The following is a 17,717-nucleotide window of genomic DNA, read 5'->3' as shown; positions in this document are numbered from 1 at the left end:
AATAACAGAAATTTTCATGTTTAATATACTGTGAATGATATTCCTTTAAGAGCTTGGGACCTTTATTTCTTTAATTATTTAAGCTTTAGATGGTTTCTTACATGTTAAGAGGAGGCAATGAGCACCCTTCTTCCCACTATTATGTTCCCAGCATCCAGATTCTCATGACATAATTTTTCAAGGTTTATGACATATAAACTATGCTCTATAACCAAAATACTTGATTGTTCTAAGGAGGAGTTTATGTCCACTACAGTTCATCTTCCAACAGCTTTCACAGTGCTAAAATTCTTGTTTTATCTGCTGCTTAGCAGGGTTTTACTATGATGTACTTTTTCTCAAGACAGGCTCACAATTGTTATTTTATAAAACATCACTGTCTGTGGATTCTTTTACTGAAAGGATACCTTGACTGGGTATAAAATGTTTGAATTACACATCCTCTCCCTCGGAGCCTTGAAGACTTTACTCCGGTAGCTTCTAACACCATGAGTCATGTTAGAATCAACGAAACTGCTGACAGACTGATCACCACCCTCCCCAACCCCTGAAGGCGGCTTCCTTTCCCGGCCTGGAGGTTTACAGGCTCCTTTCTCCAGGCCTGGATCTCAAGGACCTTAGCAGGCTACACCTTAGGGTTCTCTGAAATGAGCGTTTTCTGAGATCCAATAATAACTTTCAGTAGGCAAAAACTCTGGAATTTTTCACTTAAAGAAAACTATCTTCTGTTGTATCTTTGGAGTTTCTGGGTCCTCCTCCACCCAGGCATGTGGCATGAATCTCCAGTCACGGGGCCATTATGAACACAGCTGTGTAGTGGAACCTGCGACTTCAAAGGTCTATGCCCATCTCATCCCAACGAAACAGGTCTTTTGCACATCAGGCTCGGGACCTCCCTTTCCACTCCTGGAGGGCAGCTTCATCTCCCTGGCTTCCCTGAAACTGTGCTGTCCTGAGAGCCCTCTCAAGGGGCGGCTGCCTTACAGCATACCACAAGGGCTGCCAATGGCCGCATCTTTGTGTATCCCCATTGCTACTTTCAAACCATCATCCTCACACAGCCTTATTTAAAAACAAAAGAAACACTCTGCCCCTTTAAGGTTTCCGTGATCAGGTGTGCCCTGGTCGCCCCGTCTTTGCACCATCAGCTACTGATTTTTCACGGCCCAGAGGCAGTCATCACACAGCAGCCTGTGCTTCAGCCTTCTCTCCGTCCCAGGCTCAGCTGTGTGACTTTAACATCTGGTGCACCGCCCCCCCACACCGATTCAGGTCCATTCTCCGACTGCCTCCGGTTCCAAGCACCTTTCCTCCTCTCTGACGAGGTTTCCTTTCTGATCCTGGCATTTACCAGAACTGCCCAAAACCCAGTTCAAACGTGCTGATGCTAAACCCCCCTTCTCGCTGCAGGCTGCTTGCCCAGCTCCCCCACTACACTCTCTCCTCACTCCATCAGGAGCTCCGGCGCCCTGGTGCCTCTTCTCCTTCAGACTCACCCCTCTCCCCCTCCGTCCCCTGTCCTCCCGCAGAGCTCCTGTCGGCACCTGCCACCTCCCCACACTCTGCCAGCCCGCAACGCCTCTTCATGTGCCTGTCACAACCCCAGAGTGAGACAAGCCCAGCGCCCTTTCCCATGCCCACCGTCCTCCAGAAGCTGAGGTCTCCAAGAGCCACACCACGGGGAGGGGCCACTCTGCTACACAGTCACATCCGCCAAGCACAGAGCACACGTTCCTGGTAATACCTGAACCTCTGCTCAGCCCATTCACTTTCTCTCTACAAACCCAAGTTTGAAATTTCTCCATTTTCCTCACATGGCCAAAATCCACTGCAACCCATTCTCACAGGTGATGTCAGCTCTCTTCACACACACAAAAAACCTCTGTTATTAGATATAAAAGCTCTTATTGTCCTGAGACAAATAACATGAACGTATATACTGTTAAATTACCATTCTTCCCTTTTTAACAGTAGAGGAACTGGGCCTCCTGCTAAGCCCAACACTTGTGTTTTGAGGCCCGTTCCCTTGTGGAACCCAAGGAACCCTGCACTCCCAGTGTCCCCTTTCCCCTCACGTACATAGGAGATTTTTTCATTTCTTTCATTTAACAAAATCAATCCCAAAGGCTTTCAAATGGTCTCGTATCTTCAATTTAAAGATCTCACTGGATCCAGCATCTCCAGTACTCATCCGCCTGCACGAACTGGATACCCAGCAATCTCTCTACATACCTGCTCCATACCCAACCCATCCCTGAGTCCTGCCAGTTTCACTTCCTTCCTTTCGAAGGATTCAAAGAACCCCCGTGCCTTTCCCTGAATCTATGCTATTCCTCTGTAACCCAGGGACTAGTGTGCGCACCACCAGACCAGACCCTGCCTGGTCTCTCTCCAGGCTCACAGGACAGGATACGCTGCAGACAACACGACGGTCTCTGCATACCACACGCCTTCGGTCTGCAGGCTGTCCTCCTCGGGGCCCCGCCCTGCGGCCCGGCCACACCCCGAGGTGCCACAGCTCTAATTCATCGCTCTATGAGCCCTCCGCGTGGAAGGGAGGGCGGCACGGTGCACTAAACGACTTGCTCGCCTCTCCAAAGGCCACGGTCTCCTTCCTTCTTGACGAAACACTGGCTTTCCTTGGGTTCCACCAGTTCTCAAGTTATGCCCCGCACTACTTCATCTAGGACACGCTGGGACACAACTTTTAAAATCACTGATAATTTCTAGTCCTTCATCTGTGAGATTACGGTGATGAACTAAGGGACATGATGGCTCACACAGAAAACTAGAAGCAAAGTCAAAACTACCTTCTCAGCACTGCTAAGGCCCTCTAACCAGCTGAGAGTCTCGGGACTTCCCTGCACCTAGGCTGTCGACCTCTCCCAGGCACACGAGGGCGCTGCGGGTGGGTCACCTGGACGGCACAGCTCGCCTGCCTAATCCGCACCCTTCCTGCCTCAGTGAGCATCCCATAAAAGATGTGGCGTGCGTCTTTGTGAGGCCACCAAAGACAATTTGGAAAGCAAGGCACTTTTTGTCTTTTTAAACTTCTGGTTTAACTACTCACGGAGAGAAAAACTAACTTGCCTGCTGTTTTTATTGTAAACTATTCAATGACAGGCTTTTCTGACACAAGAAATATACACAGTATTCCAAAACGCGGCCACATTTCATACATTGTCTGTATTCTCCCAAACAATAAGAAAGTCACTTTAGAGTCAAAATTATTTCTCGCAAGATACCAGATGTAATAAGTCCTCCCCAGCCATACCCTTTCTTTTCTCCTTCTGCTAGAGGCTGAAAAACTGAATCCTTGAGGCCCAGCCTCCCCTAGAGCGAGGCGGCCACACAGCAGGTCTCGTCAGGAGGATGTAGGGGACTTCTGCTGGCTGGGGCTTCCAGGCGAGCTTTTGCTCTTCTGGACCTAGCTGACAAAGAGACGTGTCCCTCTGCCCCCTTCTCGTCCCTTCCAGCCTAGAAAGTGAGGGTGGTGTGTCTGAAGGTGCTGCAGCCATCCTGAGGCAGGATACAGAGAGGTGTCGAGCAAGGGTGACGGCTCTCCAGAAACAGCATGACGGCAAGCCTTCCTGTTTCCTATCCTGTTTCATCAACCTGCCACATCACGTAACCATCTGGGCACCTACTCAAGCAGCGCTAACGTGGGTTTACTGTATGCCAGCACTCCACCAAACACTACAGAAAGCAAAAGAACTCGAGTCACAGCCCCCGGCTTGTGCAGCTTTCAGCCTAAACTGGGGAAACCCGAGGACAGACGAGCAGCAGTACATCACTAAGTATCAGACAGTTACGATCGGAACCACCGGAGGGGTCCAGAGAAGACATGCAGAGATGCACGCTCGAGGTGAAAACTGCCAGCTAACACTCGGAAGTGAATCTTGAATGGAAGGATGAGGAGGAGAGGAGACACGTAGAGCAGGAAGGAATAACAGGAGCACAAGCAGAGAGCTCGGAAGAGCCAGGAGAAGACACACACCAGTCAGACATCTCCCGCGCCCCCCGGCCCCGCCCTGACCATCAGCATTTTGTGCAGGTCCTCCTCGAAGGCGTCGATGTTGCAGTCGGTCTTCTCCGGGTGGTCTAGGACCTCATGCAGCATGAACTGGTAGTACTGCTTCATCAGGAGGCCGCCCTTCAGCACCTCCTTACACTCTCTCACCAGCTGCAAGACAGAAGGCACAGTTCCACCATCACACACGTGCCACCAGACGACTGGCTGGTTTTCACACAGTTCCCACGCAAATCCTCAAAAAACTCAGGAAAAGTGAGCGGTGCCTCTGAGAACCCTAAAATACTTTCCAGATTCTTTATCCATTTGTTCACATAAATAACTTAGTAATCTCAAGTGAATAATTAAAACAAATCAGTGAAAATAAAAGTATTTAATATTACAGCATGGGTACACAAAAAAAATATATACACAGAAAACTGATATGCTAAAATATATTCTTCTACAAATAAAAGTTTTACAGAAAATAAATTCTACAGAAAAAGATCTATGTTTCTTCTAGCTCACATTAGAAGACAAGGAATATAAGACAAAAAAAAATTCCTCATGAGACTGGTCCTTCTTAACAACAACGAAACATTAATAAAGATTCAAATGTACTCACACACCACAGAGCCTAGGGGCCTTTGTAATAATTTAGCATACTTAACTATTGTGATTTGTGGCTTTTACCATCAAAAAAACTCTATCATCATAAAAACAAAACAAAACAAAAGAACCTAAGATAAATCTGATGGAATTAAATAGAAGCTGGGTCGGGGGAGGTGGGGAGTTGTAAGGAAACAAAAGGATGAGTGAGACTCCCTGCTGCGTGCAGGCCCCGGGCCCCGGGGAGGCACTCCCGGGGAGGCACTGTGAGAATGGAGGTGAGACGGAATGACAGGACCTGTACAGTCCTTCCATTAACAACATGCTGGTCGCGAAAGTAAACTGGTGCAAACTTACTAGAATCCAAACATGTGTGACTCACTAGTTAATTGTCACATGTTATACTCAAACAGTAGTCAGAGATCCAGGCTAAAACTGATACACAAATATATTTATCACAACATTATTCAAAACAGTGAAGATTAGATAAATTATGGAGCACTGATACAGTAAAGTACTAGTGCAGAGTCATTTAAAACCTTATTCTGAAAAACATTTAAGGGCGAAAATGCATATTCTTTTCTTTTTAAAGTCATTACATGTGCAGAAAGCATGTACATATAGGAAAACAAATGGAGAGAACTATACCAAAATGTTATAGCAGCTATCTCTGAATAGCAGAATAAGAAGATAGCTTTCATTTTTCTCTGTACTTTTGAAATTTTCTGTATTTTTCAGATTTTCTAAAATAAACATGGATTGCTTTATAACAAGATCCCCTTCAAAATGTTTTTGAAATAATTACTCTCAATAGGAGAGCAATGGCTAGAATTAAATCTATGAAAAAGTATTAACATAAATTTCTGTTAAGGATGTCATTTAGGTGCTTACAACTCAATCTGAATGCATTATAGTCAAAATTTCTATTTTATTTTTACTCTAATAATGCTTCACTGGGCTTCCCAGGTGGTTCAGCAGTAAAGAACCCGCCTGCCAGTGCAGGAGACAGAAGTTTGATCCATGGATTGGGAAGATCCCCTGGAGGAGGAAACGGCAACCCACTCCAGTATTCTTGCCTGGGAAATCCCAGGGACAGAGAGCCTGGCCGGCTATAGTCCATAGGGTTGCAAAAGATCTGACATGACCTAGCAACTAAGCAACCACAACAAAGCTACATCAATCCAAGCATTGGTTTTTTACTTTCCAAAATGTTTTAACATAGATGACTGTTAACAAAGCTACATCAATCCAAGTATTGGTTTTCTACTTTCCCAAATGTTTTAACATAAATGACTGTTTAATCCTCACAACAGCCCCATTAGTAAAAGGTCAACTCCCCCTTGTTTCACCTGGTTATGTTCCCAAAGTATGTATTTGCTCCGTGGGGAGGGGAGGTAAGGTATTTTTACCAAACACTCTAAGTAATGGTTGTGATATGGGGGACAAGTGAAAAGTACAGCCCACGTGGACGGCAGCCAGTGACCAGAACCAAGATGGTGAGAAGGAAAAAGCGCCAAGGTGGGCACAGAGCTCGGGCCGGTGCTGGACAGGAAGAGAGGTGATGAGGTGCAGGCCCAGCCCTCCAGTCCCGTCAGTCACCGGGCTCCACGCCACAGAACAAACCACACCAGGCCTGTTCTGTGCGTCCCGCCCCGCCTGTCCTTCAATCGGCACTCGCCCCCGCTGCCCGTCTGACATTCAGGGCCAGTGAGCTCCCAGACCTAACTCCCTGGGGATGGACAATCGCAGGCCACACACACACAAAATCAAAATCCAGTGTGGTTATTTCATATAATGAACGTCAATATGGGAACACTGTGAGGCACAAATATAAACGCTCAGTCTGGTAGATGCAATTGCGTCCAGCCATTCCTCTATTACCTGTGGAATAGCCAACTCCCTGACAATCCCACCCACGTGAATAGTAACTGAGAAAGCAGAAGCTGTCATTGCTGCTTAAACTGTACAAGTGCCTAAGCAAGAAAATAGCCACACACTCTCCACCACCCCCCTCGCCCCGCATACCACAGGCCTTCACCTGTCTATACAAAGCTTCAAAAAGAACAAAACGATAAAGAACTGAAAGTCTCTCTTATGAATGAATCTTAAGTTTCCAGTCTTCAAAGACTGATGGTAACAGGATACAGAGGGTCATACCAGCGTGTGCACCCCTTTTAGAATGAGGAAGCGGAAGACAGAAAGGGTGGAACCACCACCTCATTTTTAGACTGCATGGAAAAAGAACATTTCAATTTCCCAACAGAGAGCAGCTTAGAAACACTAACACACACTAATTTTCACTACTTGCAATAATTAGGGGGGCGGAAAATCCTAAAAAGAAAAATTCGAGTCTATAGAAAAAAATATAGTAAGAACTCGGCATTTTCTGAAAGTCCTTGAGACAAACCTGCTTAATACTCAAGAGGGATGGCTCTCCAGCAGGCCTCTGCTCCAGCCTTAACTTGAGACATTCGTGAATGACGTTCAGAAGGACTCGGCAGAGGACTAGGAAGGCAGGCTCGAAGGAGGGTAGATCCATGGCCCTCAGCTCCTCCCAGGACACGGTGCTGCACTTCTGCTCCGAGGAAGGCGGCGTCCTGGACAGCTGGACATAGTCTGAACCCCACATGGGGTCTGGGAACTCAGAAAACTGCAACACAAAGGCAACAAAGCGTGAGAGCACCCAGGAGCGCTTCCCAACACTGCAGTTACAAACTACCGTTCTCCAGATTTGCTGAGAAACCCACAGAAATCGTCATTTTACAGGAGAAATAATCTTTAGAATAATTCACCATTTTCAATACAGACCTAAAAAGCTCTAGGAGTGTTAGAAAAGGATAACAAGAACTAACGCAGGAGGCCTAAGGGGCACGAGCTCCACCCCTGGCCCCCCGGAGGAGGGCAGGGCAATCCACCGCAGCATTCTTGCCTGGAGAATCCCATGGACAGAGGAGCCTGGTGAGCTGTGGTCCGTAGGGTCACAAAGAGTAAGGTACGACTGAAGAAACTTAGCACACACACACACACAAGAACTAAAAATAAAGTTGTGTGATACCTTTATCAAAAAAGCGTAGTAGGAAAAGAATCAAGCTCATCGTTTTCATCACACATTTTTTATCATACTTAACTAGAGCATTTGGTTCTGAGGTTATACACAGTATTATCTACAGCTATCTCTAGACTGAGAAAACCGGAAAATTATTAAATCTGAGAGATGACGACAAAACCAGATAGCCATTTGTGAAACATAAAAACTGTGGGTTCGATCAAGTCTTTTGTCCATCTGTTCTCCTGAGTTACATCAAACAAAGGCTAAAAAAATAAATCATAAAATTAACCTGGTCAGTCCCACTCAAAATCTGTCTATCTGATGTTTCCCAGGAATCCTACTGTTGCTCACCGTTCACGCAGTTACCCATCAAATTCCTCATGCTCTCCCCTTGAAACAGCAGATCTGAAGCTCTCCCAGTGTTCTTAAACCTCTGGCAATACCATCCTGACCAATCACTCCAAGAACTTGCCTTCTCCTTTTACTGAGAAAACTGAAGCCATCAAAATTCGAAAATCTCAACTTTTCTTCAACTTATAACATCACTCACTAATCACAGCTGCTCCTCTTAACTGGTCTCCCAACTCACATTCTTTTATTGTCCACACATATTTTTGCATCTAAATTAACACATACTTTTAGTTTCCCGTAACAGGCAACGATTTCTAAAATAGCTGCATAATTTAAAAAAAATGATTACTTGTGATAAATGTGGTCAGGGTTAAGACACGTCTGTGTGAACGCTTTTGGCGGTGTAAGTGCTCGTTTCTTCTGGTGTGGACAATGACATCAGATAAAATGTTTATTTAGAGCTCTACAAAACTCGGCAAACTTTCTAGGATAAAATTCTGAAGAACAGTTTTGGCGTTCTCTGTAGTTCCAGCCTGCTGATTCATCTGCTTCAGGCTCACTGGGAAGGGACAACCCCTCCTTCTCAACAACTGTAAGACAGCCCAGAGATCCAGCGGCCAGGCCCACCCAGCTCGAGGAGACACATTCCTGCTGGCGCTGCGCTGCACCAACCCATCCAGGGAGGAAGGGACATTACAAAGCTCCTGATCATGGAAGAGATCGAGGTAAAAGAATCAGAAGAGCTGACACTGATTTAATAGTGCAGGACACAGGAGAGAAGGGCAAAAATACTCCTAATGCAAATCTCACTAAACTCCTCCGGGGGGAAAAAAAAAAAAAACAACCAACCAAGATTCCTTAAAGAAAATCCATGACAGCAGTGAAAACAGAAGGAGTGATGTTAAAATCTGAATATACAAATTAGAAATTAGAAATTAACTGTAGAAATGACCACTACAACCTAGGGCAAAAGAAAAAGGGATAGAAGTTTTGAGTGACAAATAAGATACCTGGAGGGCAGGTCTAGAAGCTGTTAACATAAGAATAAGGAGAGTTCCAGAAAGATCGAAAGGAAGAGGTGGATGAGAGATCTCTGCAGAGTCAAGCTATCCCTGATTTGTGAGGAAAAAGGAAAACACCCTCTGCATAGGGAAGAACCCAAGTACAACTCACTTACCTTCTCTAAAAAACTACCAAGGAAGAATGGGAGGTTTGAGTCAAATCAAAATTGGTAAGAATGGATGCCCAAGGAAACGAGAAGCCGTGAATCTCAAAGGAAAGGAAGCACAGAGGCAGATACGACTCCACAAAGGTGACTTGGCCAAGGACTCCAAGTCAAGTATCAGCAAGGAATACTGGAAACTGCAAAAAATTTTGAAAGCATACTATAAGGGAAAACTTGGATCTTAAATTCCCAATTGTAATAAAACACGGGGAGGGGAAAGGGCGGGAAGGTGCAAGAACAGCCTAAACCCTCTCCTATTTCTCTTTCCCTAAAGTTCTGAAAACAAACATCATGTTTAAAAATGAAGAACAGAAAAGGATCGGGTTGGAATCCAACGCACGATTACTGTAAGCTGAGAGAGAAGGGGCTGAAGACCCTACAGGCCACGACAGGAGGCCAGAGAGACAGGCCCACCAAAGACGTGAGACAGGCCCGACTCCCCAACAACGGGCGCGTGCAAAGTGGGACGAGCAGGCCACGTGGACAGGGCTGGTGCTGACAGACCGCCCGGGACTGCAAGGCAAACAAAACATCCAGATTTTCATGTGAAATTTTCTTTTTTTTTTTTTTTTTTAAACACTTGCCACTAAGTCAGAAAATATTTAAAGGGACATCCCTGGTGCTCCAAGAGTTAAGAAGCTGCCTTGCGATCCAAGGGATGCAGGTTCGATTCCTGGTCGGGGAACTAAGTCCCACGTCCCTCGGGGCAGCTAAGCCTGAGTGCTGCGACCTCGGGCCAGTGCGCTCCGGAGCCTGCAGGCCACAGCCAGAGGGCCTGTGCGCCACCAGGACAGGTCCCACAGGACACAGCGAAGACTCCCCGTGCAACAGCTAAGACCCGAATCCGCCAGATACACAAGCATTAGGAAAAACACTTAAGGCACTGTGTGGGGCCAAGCATAACCTGGGGAGGCAGTACACAGTAACGGTGAGGAGCAGGGAGCTCCGGCTTCACACCTGGACTCCACCGCTTCCCGGTCTTGCAACCTTGACCAAGTTACTCGACCAATCCCCTTCGGTAAAATGAGTATTCGGGACCTGCTACTAGTCTAGTCACTGTCAGCACAGATTCAGTTCTCCATCGCAAGCTGATGAGTTCTGTTCTTTCATCTTTTTCATCTTACACCGAGTTTGATTCAGCTGGCTCACGGCAGTCAAAAGTAATACGTCTCAACTTCCTATTCTGTCTCATAAGTGTGCTTCCTTTAAGAAAACAAAACAAAAAAAACCCCTATAGGCAAATAAGCAAGCATTGTGCTTATTATCTTTCCAGTTATTCGATTAGAAAATCCATGTATGTGGGTGGAAATTGGTACAGCCACCATGGCAAACAGTATGGAGGTTTCTCAAAAAAACTAAAAACAGAACCACTGTACAACCCAGGAATTCCACTCCTGGGTATATGCTGCTGCTACTGCTGCTAAGTCGTTCCAGTCGTGTCCGACTCTGTGCGACCCCACAGATGGAAGCCCACCAGGCTCCCCCGTCCCCGGGATTCTCCAGGAAAGAACACTGGAGTGGGTTGCCATTTCCTTCTCCAATGCATGAAAGTGAAATATCCAGAGACAAAAACACTAATTTGAAAAGATGTTTCTTTTCTGTTCTTTAGTTGCTAAGTCGTGTTTGACTCTCTTGCTCCTCATGGACAGTAGCCCGCCAGGTTCCTCTGCCCATGGGATTTCTCAAGCAAGAACACTGGAGTGGGTTGCCCCTTCCTTCTCCAGGGGATCTTCCTGACTCAGGGATCTAACCCACATCTCCTATACCAGCAGGTGGATTCTTTACTGCTAAGCTACCAGGGAAGCAATTTGAAAAGACACACATGCTCCAGTGCTCATAGCAGCATTATTTACAATTGCCGAGACACAGAAGCAATCTAAGTGTCCATCAACAGGTGAACGGATGAAGATGTGCTGCACATAGACAAGAGAATACTTGTTGCTGTTGCTCAGTCACTAAGTCGGGTCTGGTTCTGCGACCCCACGGACTGCAGCCCACCGGGCTCCCCTGTCCTCCCAGAATGGCATCCAGCCGTAAAAAGAGAAGGAAGTCTTGCCATCTGCAGCAACATGAATGGACATGGAGGGCATTATGCTAAGTGAAACAGTCAGACCGAGAAAGCCACATACTGTATGATGTCACACAAAAGAATCTAAAACATACAAGAAACTAGTGAATATAACAAAAAAAGCAGACGTACAGACACAGAGGACAACCTACGCAGCGGTTACCAGCGGGGAGGATGAAGCGGGGAGGGGCGACGTGGGGAAGGGACAGAGAGATATAAACTACCATGTATAAAATAAGCAAGCCACAAGGCTGCGTCGCACGACAGGGAATACAGACAGTATTTTATAACTGTGAATGGAGTTCAAACACTGTAAACCACTACACTGTACATGTGCAACAGATAATATGCACATCAGCTATTCTTCAATAAAAAATAATCTCCTCCACATACAGCAGAAAAATAATTAATAAAAGTCAGAAAAGATAAGAATAAAAAACTGTTTTTCAAAGCAAGTATACTCCAATAAAAATTATTTTTTAAATGGGTTAGGGCAGCTTTTCTTCAAAAGTTCCTATAACTTTACTGACAAAGTCAGACAGGTGATGATTACAACAAATAAAACATTAGCTATGACAACAGTTTTACTGAACACTGACCTTGGAGATGGGGTAAGGGAGTACTATAGTCTACTTAGGGTGTTTCCAAGGGGCTGACTCTCAGCTGCACTGGTGCTGGTCTGGATTCATATAAAGTTCACTCGAGGTTATGAATATCAGTGCATATGTCCTACCATGAAAGAGTCTGACCTGCCCTCTAGCCCAGAAGGGCAAAGGCAAGTGTTTTTAAAAGCTCCTGATGTATAGCTGCTGTGTAGCCAGGCTTAGAAACCATCGGCACAGTTTAAAGTCCGGTATCCCCAAATCCTAGGTGTGAAGCCCTCCCACAATATACAGCTTCTGTGCTTTGGGGCAACTTATCCCCCCACTCCTTCTCTGAAAAATAACAACGCCGCTTCATTTGGTTGTTGTATCTAGCACATGGTAAGACTCAATAAATGATAATAGCTTATATATATCCTAGTTTCTAGTTAAAGAGTTGGACTTCCCTGCTGGCTCAGACGGTAAAGAATCTGCCTGCAATGCAGAAGACCCGGCTTCGATCCTTGAGTCGGGAAGATCCCCTGGAGGAGGAAATGGCAACCCATTCCAGTATTCTTGCCTGCAGAATCCCATGGACAGAGGAGCCTGACTGGCTACAGACCGCAGGGTTGCAAGAGTCGGACACGACTGAGTGACTAACACTTCCCTAGTTTCTACAGTCTTCTGCCCATTCTGAACATAAAAGAAAACCTCTTCAGGGTTTCTTGTGCTTATGGGAAAAAAAAGAGCATTATTATAGCCAGATTCAAAGACAAATAATATTTCGTTCGTCACTAAGCTTATAATAATTACATGATCCATTCCTAATACAAAAAAGTAATAAAGTAACCAAAAATCTTCCTGGAATTTAAAGTAATATGCATGGTTCTACATAGTCAAAGTCAGCTAATTTTTTTTTGTACATTACATTAAAAATACAGTTTTTCATTTTATCATTCTTAAGTTTCATAAGGTAGAGCAAAAACAGAGGAGCATAAAATAACTGTATCACAGTCCAGAGCTTAGACATTTTATAGGTGTTCAACAAATTAAATGCACAGAACCCAGAGAGTTATATAACACAAAGAATGAACTTTATAGCATGCAACTTAAAAAACATCAGCTAGGAACCCAGGGGACCCCGGGACAGACTGAGATAACTGTATTACAAATGCACGCTATAACCGCCCTGGAGAAGTGAAGAGAAAGGTGCTCACCTAACTGTAGAAAACGACGTTTCATCTACATGCTCTGAGGCTAAAGACACAGAGAACTGTGCTTACAATTAAACACTACTCCAGCTGGTAATTTTGTCCTCAGAGGGGTCCTAGTTAGCAATTCTAAGACTACCTTACATGTCAACTAGGGTTGCACAAATATAATAAATCCACTGCGGTAATGGGAGCCAGGTTTCTCGCTGCAAGAGAAGTTACAACAAGGCAAGGTGAGAGGCAGCGGAGCTGGATTCACACCTGAGACATCAGGATGAACTCACGTTCACTTTTAACAGACAGACAAGCAGAAAGACACATATGGAAGTAACTATAGCTCTGTGCGTACATGGATTAGAAGACAGATCTATATTTTCTAACTCTATCACAGAGCGCCTAGAAGCAATGATACCCCAGTAGTAATGAACACATCTGGGGCCCAGGGCTCCATTCCTAAATCCCATTCTCCAATAAAAGGAACAAGAGCTCCTTAGAGAAAAGGCTGATTTCAGGACTGGAACAGGAAAAATGCAAGATGATGCCAAAAAGCAAGAAACTGCTCAAAAAGCAGAACCACACACACAAAAAGGAGAACGTAGGACAAGGACACAGAAGCTGCCTGAAGGAGCTCCAATGGCCAAAGCAGGAACAACCTGAGCAAGAAAGTAAGCAACAATGCCCCTGAATTACAACCCAAAGCAGAAAACAAAGGGTTATGAGTCCATACTGAGATAGACAAGTAACTGAAAAAATGGGACAGAAGGGGCAAACCTTCTTTACGGAAGAACTCCAAGTATACGTGCCCATACTCCCCACTCCTGGAGGCGGAGCTTAATTCCCGGCCCCTTGAGTGTGGCTTGCGCTTACTGACTTACTTCCAAAGAACAGAGCACGGAGAGGGAAAACTGGGTCACTTGTGGAAGAACCTTGCAGACACGACGCGAACCAAGCGGTCAAGGTCGACATCAGCATGAGGGCAATTCGCCTTTGTGATGCTCACACGGAAGCCCGTCACATACAGAAGCTCACGCAGTCTAACCATGAGAAAACATCAGAAAGACCCAAATTCGAGAGTGTCCTACAAGCCAGCCAGGTCATGGACACTAAGGAACGTCGAGAAGCTGCCGCAGATCGGAAGGGACTAAGGAGACACGCTGACTAAACGCAGTGGGGCGGCCTCGACTGGGTCCTGGAACAGGCAAGGGGCATTAGCAGGAGGACAAAAACGCAAAGAGTGTCTGTAACTGAGTTAACGGCATTTTGCACCAATGTTAGTATATTAATTTTGACAAGTGAACCAGAGTTGATGACGATGTCAATATCAGAGGAAACTGGATGAAGAGCATATGAAAATTGTGAACTATCTTTGTAAGTTCCCTAAAAATCTCAAAGTATTCATGATTACAAGCGTACTAAAAAAAAAATGCAACTGCATGTAGGCAATTTTGAAATCAAGGATCAATCTTTTATATATGTTTACATAGTTTCTTGTTTTACTCTTTAAGCTAAAACTGAATTATAAACAACACAACAAAACCTACAGCTAGAGTAACTGTTGGAAAGGCACCTAGGAACTATTGGACTGAGATGATTCCTATTAATTTTTAGGGAAAGCTGGGAGGGATGCTCTCCAAGCAGCATCTGATGGAGAAGGAGCAGACATCGGAGGCTAAACAATCTCTATCACAAAAGGACAGCAGCACACACTGCTGTGAAATGGCCATCAGGACATTTATTCCCAAGACTTGAGATCAACCACACTTAGATTAGAGGCGCTTACACTGCAGCAAAGCGGGGAGTTAAGCAGGACTGAGCTCCTGGGATGGTCTAAATATCGAGAAAAAAGGAAAACCGGGAAACGAATGAGTAAGCGTGAGAAAGAACTAGGTTCACATCTAGGTGCACAAACAAAGGTGGGGGCGGGGGGGGACGTTTTCTCTCATTTTTGACTCTGACATTATGTTGACCTTGCTGCCAAGAATAAAATTTTAGCTGGCCTTGTTAGTTCAGTTACTTAAATTTTCCTAAGTTTTATTTGAAGGCCTGAAACTCATTTATGGCAATTTATCTGAATAATTATTTTCGAGATTGAAACAACTGTCTTAAAAACTGAACTTCAGATACGAACTCATTTGTTAACCAGAGACTGCATATGTAATTAGAAACATGTCCTGAGAAAATGAATTTATGGAACTGGGGAGCTACAGGGGCTTCCCAGGTGGCTCAGCGACAAAGAATCTGTCTGACAATGCAGGAGATGCAAGAGATGCGGGTTCAATCTCTGGGTGAGGAAGGGCCCCTGGAGTAGGAAACGGCAACCCACCCCAGTATTCTTGCCTGGGAAATCCCGTGGACAGAGGGGCCTGGTGGGCCACAGTCCCTGGGATCGCAAAAGAGTCAGCAGGACTGAGCAACTGAGCCCCAACAGCACCACAACAGGGAGCTGCAACGTTACTTGATTTTTAACAAACCATTAAGGCTATGTATGATATCCGTATTATTAAAACAATTTACAAATAGATTTTTTTAGTATCACTAGTTACATTTTTAAAACTTCAGAGTACTGAAGTATGTTTCTTTTTAGGGAAAGCTGTTTTATAAATAAAGCATGTTTACAAGCCAATGAGAATTAAATATTAGATGCTATTTACAAACACAAGTTGCAAGTAACTTAATGAGAAATAAAAATACAGTCATATATGAGAATAATCAAATATCATAATTCTTTTTCTACAAAATCCTCTAGCTGTATTCATTGCTATTATCACATAAGCCATAGAAACTGCGCAGAACAGAAGCAATATAGTGGGCGCAGTCTGCAGCACAAGTCGGGCAAGATGTTTCTAACAATTAAGAATGAAAGTAGAACTGTCCTCAAACTTAAAAGGTTATCCATTGCTTAAAACGTATGCCCTTAAAAATGTACGATTATTTGAAAGAGATTAAAAGCTAAAATTAAAAGACACTTACTGCTTGGAAGCAAAGTTATGACCAACCTAGACAGCATATTAAAAAGCAGAGACATTACTTTGTCAACAAAGGTCTGTCTAGTCAAGGCTATGGTTTTTCCAGTGGTCATGTATGGATGTGAGAGTTGGACTGTGAAGAAAGCTGAGCGCCAAAGAATTGATGCTTTTGAACTGTGGTGTTGGAGAAGACTCTTGAGAGTCCCTTGGACTGCAAGGAGATCCAACCAGTCCATCCTAAAGGAGATCAGTCCTGGACGTTCATTGGAAGGACTGATGTTGAAGCTGAAACTCCAATACTTTGGCCACGTGATGGGAAGAAGTGACTCATTTGAAAATACCCTGATGCTGGGAGGGACTGGGGCCAGGAGGAGAAGGGGACGACAGAGGATGAGATGGTTCCATGGCGTCACCAACTCAATGGACATGAGTTTGGGTAAACTCCAGGAGTTGGTGATGGACAGGGAGGCCTGGCGTGCTGCGGTTCATGGGGTTTCAAGGAATGGGACACGACTAAGCAACTGAACTGACCTGAACTGAAAAGCTAAAAATACACTTAAAAAGTAAAAATATAGACTTGTCTAGCCCCTACTAGCGTACAGTCAGCTTCAAGGGGGAAAAATGTTAACAAAACTTCTAAAAAAAAGTCTGTATTTAATTTCTATAGCATTTTACTATTTACACAAAAATCTTTTAAAGCCTCATAACAACCCTGTGAGGTAGGAAAGTATTATTATATCCATTTTACAGATGTGAAGACTTGGGATCAGGAAGATTAAGTCATTTACAAAGTTGTGTAGCGAGAAAGCGTTGCATCAAGAAATGGAATCCAGTTATTTGATTTTAAAACTGTGGCTGTTTCCCAGACATACTTAGTAAAAAAACTAAAACCCAGAAGGGGAGTGTACATATTCTTATATATATACATATATATATATATATATATATATATATATACACACACACACACATAAATGTGCACTTCCTTTATGGAAATTACGTCTCTGAAATAGGAATAAAAATAAAGTTTTACTTTCCCATTGAGTTGACTATCATTTTGGAGACTTATCTTTTATCAGTTTGGATTAATCTCCAACACAGAATTTTGGCTCTTGGTTATTTCTTCTTTCATTATTTAACAGACACAATAACTGATTAAACCAAAATTTAAAACAAGAGGTGTTTCTGTACTTAATTTCTTTGTGAAAAGCAAACAATCCCAAATAATTCTAATAAACTAAAGTCTTTAATTAATATACTTTGAATTTGTATGTATCTCTTTTCTATAATAAAGATAACCTTTTTATTCAGTTAAATCTCAACTGGTCACACCAAAGGCATACAACTCAGAATTCAAAACTACGAGCTACCTACTACTGTCTTTTTTCAGTAAGTGTTCTAACAGAAAATGCACTCATTCACAATCTTTTTCTTGTTCCAACGCATCTAAGTGATGCAAAGCTGTGCCAGAAGCAGCAGGGATTCGATGCCACAGAGCTTCCAGGGCAGGGAGGAAGTCAGTCTGCGGGAGGGAACGCAAAGCAGTTTTAAGAAGCCCCAACATGAACCCTTCTCTCCTATGAGAGCTAATGAATCAAAGGTGAGGTAACAATGCCAGGACTTTTTCACTGGTATCACTTCAAAAATA

The 17,717-nt window shown here is 44.2% G+C and overlaps 1 protein-coding gene across 5 annotated transcripts in view; it reads right to left on the bottom strand.

Annotated features, from left to right (window-relative positions):
- MAP3K4 (mitogen-activated protein kinase kinase kinase 4) overlaps positions 1-17,717 on the bottom strand; it is a 107,505-nt gene that overhangs the window by 38,830 nt on the left and 50,958 nt on the right. For all 5 annotated transcript variants that reach the window (XR_011258723.1, XR_011258724.1, XM_069598868.1 and 2 more), the window contains exons 4-5: positions 7,026-7,268; positions 4,037-4,183 (exon numbers count right to left, since the gene is read on the bottom strand). Coding sequence is in view for 3 of the 5 variants with exons in the window: in XM_069598868.1 (XP_069454969.1) it covers positions 4,037-4,183; positions 7,026-7,268 (390 nt within the window). In the remaining 2 variants the exon portion in view is untranslated. The remainder of the gene's footprint in view (positions 1-4,036; positions 4,184-7,025; positions 7,269-17,717) is intronic.

Source organism: Ovis canadensis, chromosome 8, assembly GCF_042477335.2.
Source record: "Ovis canadensis isolate MfBH-ARS-UI-01 breed Bighorn chromosome 8, ARS-UI_OviCan_v2, whole genome shotgun sequence".
In the NCBI taxonomy this organism is placed as follows: domain Eukaryota; kingdom Metazoa; phylum Chordata; class Mammalia; order Artiodactyla; family Bovidae; genus Ovis; species Ovis canadensis.
This window is presented reverse-complemented; position numbering and strand designations above follow the sequence as displayed.